At 41.6% G+C, this 10,637-nt stretch overlaps 2 protein-coding genes across 2 annotated transcripts; one reads left to right on the forward strand and one right to left on the reverse strand.

The window, feature by feature from the left end:
- Positions 1 to 896: 896 nt before the first annotated feature.
- LOC118358380 (UPF0561 protein C2orf68 homolog) lies at positions 897 to 4,860 on the reverse strand. The gene is made up of 4 exons (XM_035736146.2): positions 4,649 to 4,860; positions 3,634 to 3,749; positions 3,396 to 3,541; positions 897 to 1,591 (listed from the first exon to the last, which is right to left on the reverse strand). Exons 1-4 carry the CDS (start codon positions 4,756 to 4,758, stop codon positions 1,469 to 1,471), a joined length of 495 nt encoding a protein of 164 aa, XP_035592039.1. The 5' UTR covers positions 4,759 to 4,860; the 3' UTR covers positions 897 to 1,468.
- Positions 4,861 to 5,024: 164 nt separating this feature from the next.
- On the forward strand, positions 5,025 to 10,212 carry LOC118358379 (U4/U6.U5 tri-snRNP-associated protein 2-like). The gene is made up of 13 exons (XM_035736145.2): positions 5,025 to 5,276; positions 5,645 to 5,717; positions 5,820 to 5,914; positions 6,023 to 6,159; positions 6,367 to 6,519; positions 6,649 to 6,874; positions 7,023 to 7,097; positions 7,223 to 7,290; positions 7,439 to 7,627; positions 8,110 to 8,252; positions 8,367 to 8,502; positions 8,662 to 8,748; positions 8,891 to 10,212. Exons 1-13 carry the CDS (start codon positions 5,228 to 5,230, stop codon positions 8,942 to 8,944), a joined length of 1,485 nt encoding a protein of 494 aa, XP_035592038.1. The 5' UTR covers positions 5,025 to 5,227; the 3' UTR covers positions 8,945 to 10,212.
- Positions 10,213 to 10,637: the final 425 nt, after the last annotated feature.

Consider the following 10,637-nt stretch of genomic DNA (forward strand, 5'->3'; position numbering starts at 1 on the left):
ACACAATTACCAAACACTGCATCAACAGATCTTTACCAAATAATCTGTTAAGTGTGCAATTCAAAATTGGGATCCATCATGAAGACCTAATAAGAGTAAATGTTGACACTGTCTCCAACATACCATGATGACAGTGTCCCACAGGAGATGTCCCACAGGAGATGTTTAACAAGGTCGCTAGTAGCCATCTATAATCTTTCCCTACTCTCATGCTGTGAGGTTTCACTCTTCCTCATGAACCTGTGACAGGCACTCCTCATGGTGATCTCCAATCGTCAGTGTATCTAACAAAGACATATTGTTGTTATTTTTAGCTAGGAAATATAGCTAGAAAGCATAATTTAAGAAATCTAACAAAAATACACCCAGGTAGATTCTGTCAGCATTACAAATTTTACAAAGTAACTAGCTAGCTACAGTTAAATTAGCTAGCTAGCATGATTGTAGCTAGCTATATCTGTCACTGACCTGGTACTCAACTTCATAGTTGTGTGTGTATATAGGAAGCTACATAGACACCTTGAACTAATTTTCGTTCTTGCTAGCTGGAGTCTCGTTGGCTGATTTAATAATTTGATGTAAATCATTCAAATGATATTTGAGGCAAGTCCTGAAGACGCCTAGTAAAAAAAAAACTGCGACAGAGGTAGTAGTAATGTTATATCGTCGATAACTAGACTGACTTTCATCTATAGTATGCGCCACCGGAAATTGCCACACCGGTAGGAAGCATGCTTTGAACAGTCGGTCATGGAATGCATAAGTAAATTAAAACATTGACCTGGAATTGCGTAAGAGAAGGAGATCGATTAGCATACGATATTGAACACCTTTACCAAAACTGTATACACCAATACAACCAACCACCTTTTGTGAATAAATAGCCAATAAACCCCTTTGAAAAATAACTATATTTAATATACAGTATGTAATACTGAAACAATAAGGACCTCTTCATAAATGTACATTATCAAAAATAAAGTCTCCGAAAATATAGGCCAATCAAAAATAAATTAGAATAGAGCGAAGTCATGACCATGGCACATTTGTAACAAACAATAAAAACAAAACAGCTACGACCAAAGGATTTGCTCTCCAGCCTAATGGTCAAAGGTGGGTGGGTGGGTGGGGGGGGGGTTACAGTTAAGGCCTGGTGTGGCTCAGAGAGGGGGGTCCAGGTTGTATCAGCTAGGTCCTTTGGAGCAGGTTGACAGCCAATGCCAGTCCAATAGAGGAGCAATGAGGTCAGATCCATTTCTACCATTCTGTAAGTCGATCTATTCCACACAGAGGGGACGGCTTGGCTGTGTGAAGTCACTTGGATCCTGGCTTACAGTCCCTTAGGATGAGGGTCCACAGTAGTCTTCTGCTACTAGCATTCTTTACATACAGGGAGAAGGTTGGCCAGAGGGTAAACAGAGGCTTCTTGGTCCTCCTCACCTCTGTTTGTCAAGTCCATTCTCCTGCTTTAGCGTTTGTTCCGCCGTTTATCCATTTCTTTTCGAAGCCGGGCCTGCAGTGCCATCCTCATGGTGGAGTCCAGAACATTCTCCTCCGCTACGCGCTCCACCACCCTCTCTGGCTTATCCTCCTAAGAGACAGATGGAGCACAGGGGTCATGACAAGGACACAAAATATTTAAGTGATAATGCCAGAGAAGCCAATGTTTGGAGGATATATTGGCATGGATATTAGACCCGAGATGAAGTCAGGACACTGTTGTTCAGAGGAGCTAGTCAACAACACAGCTAACAATCACTTCAAACTGATGCTGGAAAGACTGCAAACTAGCTTAACGTCATTTAGTTGTACCTTTAAAATCTCACACACGATTTAGACTGGCTGAGAAAGGCTGCTTGCCTGTCTCATCACATTAATTACTATGGGGCAGCTGGAGATTGAATTTCAATATTGAAACATAGTTGCAAATGTCAGAGAGAGACAGCAAGGTTTATACAAATCTCCGTCCGCTGTTGAAAACAAAATGTTCATCTAAAGGATATGTGAGAGAATGTCTAGATGGTTTTTTCTAGTGGAGATCAAGTTTATAAATTGTCAGCTGGGTTGATGAGACAGTGGATTGCGCAGTCAGATGGAACATGGTAAATAGGAATTTTAACGTCATAGATTTAGTACGTGGTAACTTGTGAAGTAGACACTGGCTGGAATGCGGTTTTAACCAAACCGCATTCAAGATTATACCCACCCATTGTATAAACATATAGGACACTTGAAAAAGTGTTGAAAACTCTGCTGAAGGTGTTGAAACTACACTATATGGGCAAAATAATTTGGACACCCCTTCAAATGAGTGGATTCGGCTATTTCCACCACACCCGTTGCCGACAGGTGTATAAAAATAAAATAAAAATCGAGCAGACAAACATTGGCAGTAGAAATACTGAAGAGCTGTGACATTCAACGTGGCACCTTCATAGGATGCCACTTTTCCAATAAGCCAGTTCGTCAAATTTCTGCCCTGGTCAACTGTAAGTGCTGTTATTGTGAAGTGGAAAAGTCTAGGAGTAACAACGTCTCAGACACGAAGTGGTAGGCCACACAAACTCACAGAACAGGACCGCTGAAGCTCATAAAAAAAATATTTTGTCCTCAGTTGCAACACTCACTATCGAGTTCTAAACTTCCCCTGGAAGCAACATCAGCACAAGAACTGTTCATCGGGAGCTTCATGAAATGGATTTCCATGGCCGAGTAGCCGCACAATACCAAGCATCAGCTGGAATGCTGTAAAGCTCGTCGCCATTGGACTCTGGAAATGCGTTCTCTGGAGTAGTGAATCACGCTTCACCATCTTGCAGTCAGACGTACGAATCTGGGTTTGGCAGATACCAGGAGAACGCTACCTACACAAATGCATAGTGCTAACTGTAAAGTTTGGTGGAGCAGGAATAATGTTAAAGGGACTGTTTTTCATGGTTTGGGCCAGGCCCCTTAGTTCCAGTGAAGGGACATCTTAATGCTACAGCATACAATGACGTTAAACAATTCTGTGCTTCCAACTTCGTTTATAACAGTTTGGGGAAGGCCCTTTCCTTTTTCAGCATGACAATGCCCCCATACACAGAAATGGTTTGTTGAGAACTTGCCTGGCCTGCACAGAGCCCTGAACTCAACCCCATCGAACACCTTTGGGATGAATTTTGTGATGAATTGGAACACCAACCTAATCGCCCAACACCAGTCCCCCAGCAATTTTCCAACATCTAGTAGAAAGCCTTCCCAGAAGAGTGGGGGCTGTTATAGCAGCAAAGGGAGGACCAACACCATATCAATGCCCATGATTTTGGAATTAGATGTTCGACTAGCAGGTGTCCATATACTTTTGACCATACAGTGTATGAACGTGACCAATAAACTTGATTTGATAGACAGACCTTGAGTACGATGTAGGAGGTGACATGGCCAGAGTCAGCCTGGTAGTCCAGCCAGAAGAGCTCAGTTCCATGGGTCTCTGGCTCTGTACTGGATCCACTCTCATTCCACTCCTCAGTCTCTGCACCCACTCCTGGCTGAGATCCATCTGGAGACACATATACATACATAAATCACCACTTACCAGAGCCTTCCATCAAGTTGACAGAAGAGTTCATACTATCAGCAGTGTTTTCTTACTTCCACGTCGAGGATGGTACACTTGGATGTCTGGTCGTCGGGGGAGTCGGGAGGTAGTGGTGTGCCTGGGCCTCTGATGCTCATTGGCCTGCTTCACCTGCTTATCATAGTCATCTCTGCAAGAAATCAAACAAGTCGGTGCAAAGAATCTATCAAAACATTTAGAGAGCATCTTGACTGGCTGCGTCACTTCTTGGTATGGCAAATGCTTGGCATCCGACCGCAAGGCACTACATACAGAGAGAGTGTTGTGCGTACGGCCCAGTACATCACTGGGGCCGAGCTCCCTGTCATCCAGGACTTCTATATCAGGTGGTGTCTGAGGAAGGCTCTAAAAATTGTCTAAGACTCCTGCCACCCAAGTCATAGACAAGCAATACGCACATAATCCAAAAAGTTTAAAATCAATCAATTAATATCAGAATGAGCAATATATCAGACTGACATCACTCAGTCCGATATTTCTTTCTTTTACTTTTTGGATTGTGTGTATTGTTTGTATCGCTAGGCATTATTACTGCACTGTTGGAGCTATGAACACAAGCATTATGCTGCACCTGCAAATCTCTGTATGCGACAAAAATAAACTTCGATATATAATGACACAGATACAAAGATGAGTCCTCTATCCATCTCTACGGCCTGTTGTTCACACGCGTATCTGACCGCTCATTGGCCAGAATGGTCCCACCTGATCGCGCCTGCCTTCCATCTTTGGGATATGCATGTTCATTGTTAGAGCGGTAGCATGTATATATTGTCAATAGAATATACAGTCTTTAGTTATAGTTAGGGACGTCCCAATGAACCCGTATTGCACTATCCCTTTGACGAGCGGAAGGTCGCTGTTATATGTTGTGCGCATGCGTAGAAGTGGTTAGGCGTAATAGCGATTAATTTCAACATTATGTAGAAAACACTCGAAATTGAACATCTGCATGCTCTCAGAATGAATTACATTGATAAAATATATACTCCACGTGTTAGCTCAGATTAACAAAGTTTAGTGATTCACCTGGCAATCTGGTTCCTTCGAATGTGGTGTAAGAAACCGTGGCTCATGTCCAAACGACCCGTGCGTTTATATTTGAGCTCTTGTTCTTCATCATCCCGCAAAATCTCCATCGTGATTGATAATTGATTTAGTATTTCTTTATATGCGCAACACCACAACAAGCTGCATCTTAACGTTAATCAAGCTTTTAAAGTGGGCTGCTGTCCAACTAGAATTGCACACGGAGTTACGAGCCTGTTCATAGTCTATTTTTAATATCACGTTTCTACCCCGAAAATGATAATTTTCTCACATTTTGAATCCTCATTAATGAATTATTAAAAAATGTATAATAACCTATGTGTGAAAGCTGCGTTAAGTTAGAGGCCCACATAAAAACGGCCAACATGATTCAATCTCAACCGTTCGGTTTTTGCCAGAGTAAACGTGAAAACTCGGGGTACACTCTGGTTGGCCATTTTGATATTGTAGTCTGGAGTTTGTGTGTTTTGGCGAGCTTGCTAGTTAGCGAAATAAACTCACCAGTGGCTTTAGCTAGTTAACTATACATTTTCTACATACACAACAAAGATTAACGCTATGGTATCTGTAAAACGGGAGAGAGAAATTGACTTGGAAGACGATGAAGGTAGCTAGCCAACATATTTTAAAACTTGTATAAGCGAACTCTAGATAGTCACACGCTACAATAACTAGCGAACGTTGCCGTTTATTTCGAAACGTGTAGCTAGCTAGGTTAGCTGCTAAGTTAGCCTAAATCACATTGTTGGTAGGTAGCTCTAGCTGGCTAATTATTGTTAGCTAGCTAAGACCCCATTTAAGCATCAAACGTGTTTTTCCTAGGTGCGTTATTGTTTGCCGCCAGAGCAGAGGTTTCCTGTAAAAAGAACGAGCTGTGTTAGCTAACGTTACCTAGCTAGATACGATTGTTGTCATTGTTAGTTAACATTTAGCTACACTTAATTATTTGTTGAAATTCTTATTTGTCTTACACAGTACCTGTGAAAATTGGCCGTTCGTCCGAGGACCGCAGAAGTCGCCATTGTCCCTACCTCGACACAATCAATAGGTAAAGTCAACTGGCCTTAACATGGAAGATGCACAAGATAAGGCATTTGTTGAACGTGTACTCTTTGTGTAAATCACCTCTAACACACACATTTGTCTTCAGGAGTGTACTGGACTTCGATTTTGAGAAGCTATGCTCCATTTCCCTCTCCCACATCAATGTATACGCCTGTCTCATCTGTGGGAAATACTTCCAAGGTAAAGTATCCAATACTTCAGATTAACGTTGTCCCCCCTCCCCCTCTACCTGAGAGGTGTTCAGAAATGTTTTGATCTAGGCCGAAACCAATGCAATGTATATTCCAGGTAGAGGTCTGAAGTCCCATGCCTACACTCACAGTGTGCAGTTCACCCACCATGTGTTCCTCAATCTGCACACCCTCAAGTTCTACTGTCTACCAGATAACTATGAGATCATTGACTCATCGTTGGAAGACATCACGGTGAGTCTACAGAGATGGGTGGTGCACACATTAACTCTGTAATCAGAAAGAACATGTGTCAAATGCATCAATTCAAACGGGCACTGATTGAATGGTGCTAAACTGAATTCTAACTTTTTAACAGTTCAGTTGTGGTTTATACAATCATCCAGTGGTATGTGTCTAAAGTTATATAGTGGTGTTAATGTATTTTTCTTTGTGTTTTAGTATGTACTGAAGCCCACATTCACCAGACAGCACATCTCTGGATTGGATAAGCAGGGAAAGCTGTATCGAGCCTATGATGGCACCACCTATCTGCCTGGCATCGTAGGGCTCAACAACATCAAGGCTAATGACTACGCTAATGTGGTGCTGCAGGTAAGACTGTCATCCAACACAAGAGTATCCACTGGTGAATCTGACATCTCACCATTCACATGCTGCTAAACATTTTCCTGTGTGATGATCATTCATGTTGATTATGGTGAACTGTTTTTATCCTTTCAGGCCCTGTCCAATGTGCCCCCACTGCGGAACTACTTTTTGGAAGAGGAGAATTACTGCGGCATCCGTAGGCCGCCGGGTGACATCATGTTCCTGCTGGTGCAGCGATTCGGTGAGCTGATGCGCAAGCTGTGGAACCCACGGAACTTCAAGGCCCATGTGTCGCCCCACGAGATGTTGCAGGCCGTAGTGCTGTGCAGCAAGAAGAACTTCCAGATCACCAAGCAAGGTAGGATTTTATTATAACGCATTCAGTGAGACACATAGCATCGATTCTCAAGAGCAAATTTATTTTTAGTACAGTCAGATGTATGTTTTGGTATGTGTTGCACATTATGTTGTGAATAAGCTATGCTGCTGATTGGTCTGTCCTTCAGGGGATGCTGTGGACTTCCTGTCATGGTTCATGAATGCTCTGCACGGCGCACTGGGAGGAACCAAGAAGAAACCCTGTGAGTGTCAGTGGGAGGTGGAGGGAATGATGTTGGGGAAGTGTATTCTGCCTCATTGTACAACCTGGGAGATTAACAAAGATATTTCCCACTTCTTTCCCCCCTCTCTCCTATTGCCATTATAGCAAGCCTTACCAAAGTGTTCCAGGGTTCCATGCGTATCTTCTCCAAGAAGCTTCCTCACCCAGATTTGGTAAGTTGATTATTGTCAACCCTTTGTTAAAGACTTCAACATTGTATCACAGTTTAAATCCTTATTTGTGAATTCATGACTCTTCAATATGATTACATATTTGAACTGTTAAATTGTCCACGTTACATGCCTTTCTCTCCCTCTCCAGCCACCAGAAGAGAAGGTGGCTCTGCTTCTGAAGGAGGAGTACCAGGAGGAGATGTCTGACACCACCTTCCTCTTCTTGACCCTTGACCTCCCCACAGCTCCGCTGTACAAGGATGAGAAGGAGCAGCTCATCATCCCACAGGTCCCCCTCTTCAACATCCTGGCCAAGTTCAATGGCAACACAGAGAAGGTACTGCCCTCAAACTCAATTAAATTTGCTCAGATGAACAGCACTCCTATCTCCATGCCAGCCACCTCGCCCATCAAGTGAGATGGAAACTAGCCTCGGAAGCCTAGGTTTCTCACATTATTTTTTTCCCGAAAGCCTGGGGAAATTCTCCTCGGGAAGATGACAAGTAGGGGTGGAATACGGTGATCAAGATGTAAGCTAGTGATGAGTTGCCACTTATCAAGCCAATCAAATATTTAGCATGGGTGGATTTACAAACAGATGTGTTTCTGAAAAGATTTCAGACTAGCAACAAGCTTGCTAGCGTAAGATACAAAAGTAACGCTGCTAGTGTTCCCATTCAAATGCAAAATCTTCCAAAAGCAGAGTCGACGAGACAAGATTTTTTAGAATGTTTGCCTGTGAGACTCCAGCTTCTGTTTGAAAGAGATTTGATCACCTCTTCTTTGACCTTTCCTCTGAACCCTCCTGTTTGCTTTTAGGAGTATAAAACATACAAAGAGAATTTCCTCAAGAGGTTCCAGTTGCTCAAGCTGCCCCCCTATCTCATCTTCTGCATCAAGAGATTTACCAAGAACAATTTCTTTGTGGAGAAGAACCCCACCATTGTCAACTTCCCCATCACGTAAGTGACTGTTGCATACTTTCCCCATATACTCAGTTGTAATTTTGCGTTGTGCTCAGCCTTATGATTCTGTGTGTGTTTTTGACTGACCACTTGCATTTGCTCCTTGATCAGGAACGTAGACCTTCGTGAGTATCTGACAGAGGAAGCACAGGTCACAGAGAAGAACACAACCTATGACCTGGTGGCCAATGTGGTGCATGATGGGAAGCCCACTGAGGGGGCATACAGAATACATGTCCTGCATCATGTAAGTTACAGCTGCGTGTTTTAGGATTTTTTTTCTGGTGAACTCTACAGGTGCAAATTTGCAAAGCTTTAGATGTGTAATATTTCTTGATATTGTGAAAGAAAATACTCATCCTGTTCAGTTATTGGTGCTAATGTGAGCCTGTCTTTGTCGCTGAAGGGCACTGGAAAGTGGTACGAGCTCCAGGACCTGCAGGTGACAGATATCCTGCCCCAGATGATCACACTGTCAGAGGCTTACATTCAGGTAAGTTCTATTGTCACATTAATCACTGAATATACAATATGCTGTTCTCTAACTTACCTGTTTATGTCTAGATAAGTTACTGACTTCCACTGACTCCCACAAACTGTCAATTGTGTTAATGTGTGGGTTCTCTGTGTTCCAGATTTGGAAAAGAAGAGAGAGCGAAGATGATACAACTAACCACACTGGGGCGTGAATGAGGCATTTAATGAGCATTGATCATATTTAAAGATTGATTGTACAGGAAAGAGCTGTCACTTGCTGGCTAGTGGTCAGACAGTATCCAGTGGAATTGGATACTGTCCAAGATGACCTCAGGGTAAGCCCACACCACATGAGGACCAGGACATTTTGTTTGAGGATTTTGGCTATAGTGAAAACAATGATGTTTACTATTTTTTGTTCTTCACTTACATTTTTAACTGTAAATGGTAGATTAAACCAGCTTTGGCTTTTCTTTTTTCAGTCATTAATATTATTTAAGATTTTGCACAATTTGACACGTGTTGATTTATTAGTCTTAGCCATAGTTGGGTCTTTATTTGTGAAACAAGGAAGTAAACAATAAATACAATTCCAACATTTTGAATAAGACATGAACAAATAGTGAAGGTTACAAAAAGATTTTCATATTATAAGCAGTACATTATAGGATAAATATACTCATGTATACACAAATACTTCGGACTCACACATGAATATTACTTAGATCATAAAAATGAAACCTAAACATTGTATATTAAACTAAGGCAATGTATTGACATATTACTGGTTAACAGGATGTCTCCATCAAAGGAGGTATATGTTCACTCAAATATATTTATTCAAGACACTTCACCACTTTATTTACTGTACCATATTTGTTTTCCCCGATTATGGCTGATTTTATATGAATAACTTTATTGCAGATAACGGAAAAGTAACAATTTCTAATGTAAATGAGGTATTATTCTTGTGGATATATCTGCTTAAAAATGTCCACAGTTCTTTTAACTCAATAATTTACAGTATGTTTGAATGAATTACATACTGTACTCATAATGGCCCACACAGTGAAAATAAAACCTGACACCATCAAATAATCTCAGTGCTACACCATTAGACTACCACAAGTACAAATCTAATGAAGGAAATGTACAGACATTTTTCTGAAATTGCTCATCAGTGCAATATAATACCTATTAAATGTACAGACAAATTAAGGCAACAGTGCAGTCATTAACATGTGACATTCCTAAACACACTTAGCAGTTAATAAATGCAGATAATTCATCATAGCTTCATCCATGAAGGGAGATCTCTGTGTGTGGTTTTCAGCTCTAGTTCCTCATGACCTTCTGGCAGAAGTCTACCATCTGGAGTTGTATCAAAATGAAAATAAAACCAGATCAGATATAATGCACTATACCAAAACATTGATGTGGGTAGTGTTGTTTTTCAGACAATAAACCCTGGCTTATACTATGCTCTAGTTTGCTTATTTACCTGTAGTTTGGGTTATTGTATCAGATAGTAAACCATGGCAGATCTAGTTTACTTATGCCACACTCCTGAGAGGTTTTCACATCCCTGCACATGTAAATGGGTACACTGGTTCTTCCTCTGAAGATGCTGCTCTTTCACAACAACACACACATCAGCTCTCTGGAGCAGACAGTGACAAATAGCCGATATACTGACTAAGAGAAGACTCAGTCACTCTACACACAATCACACCACTGTTGTCACTGGGACAGTCAATCTACAAGAGTATTGGTCTGGGGATTATAGACAGTGAGGTTAGGAATGTAATGAAACTGACGTAACTGCTACTCGCTGTTTATTATCTATGCATAGTCACTTTACCCCTAACTAGATGTGCATTCGGAAAGTATTCAGACCCCTTCACA

Source organism: Oncorhynchus keta, chromosome 25 (genome assembly GCF_023373465.1).
Source record: "Oncorhynchus keta strain PuntledgeMale-10-30-2019 chromosome 25, Oket_V2, whole genome shotgun sequence".
NCBI lineage: Eukaryota > Metazoa > Chordata > Actinopteri > Salmoniformes > Salmonidae > Oncorhynchus > Oncorhynchus keta.

What these genes read in the sequence shown, in the direction of transcription:
- LOC118358380 (XM_035736146.2), bottom strand. Translation starts at nt 4,758, where the DNA reads ATGGAGATTTTGCGGGATGATGAAGAACAAGAGCTCAAATATAAACGC. An exon ending in CGAAGGAACCAGATTGCCAG is followed by an intron (nt 3,750 to 4,648) that starts GTGAATCACTAA and finishes GATTTCTTGCAG; the next exon opens with AGATGACTATGATAAGCAGG. An exon ending in CCTCCTACATCGTACTCAAG is followed by an intron (nt 1,592 to 3,395) that starts GTCTGTCTATCA and finishes TCTGTCTCTTAG; the next exon opens with GAGGATAAGCCAGAGAGGGT.
- LOC118358379 (XM_035736145.2), top strand. Translation starts at nt 5,228, where the DNA reads ATGGTATCTGTAAAACGGGAGAGAGAAATTGACTTGGAAGACGATGAA. An exon ending in ATTGTCAACTTCCCCATCAC is followed by an intron (nt 8,253 to 8,366) that starts GTAAGTGACTGT and finishes CTCCTTGATCAG; the next exon opens with GAACGTAGACCTTCGTGAGT. An exon ending in TGTCAGAGGCTTACATTCAG is followed by an intron (nt 8,749 to 8,890) that starts GTAAGTTCTATT and finishes TCTGTGTTCCAG; the next exon opens with ATTTGGAAAAGAAGAGAGAG.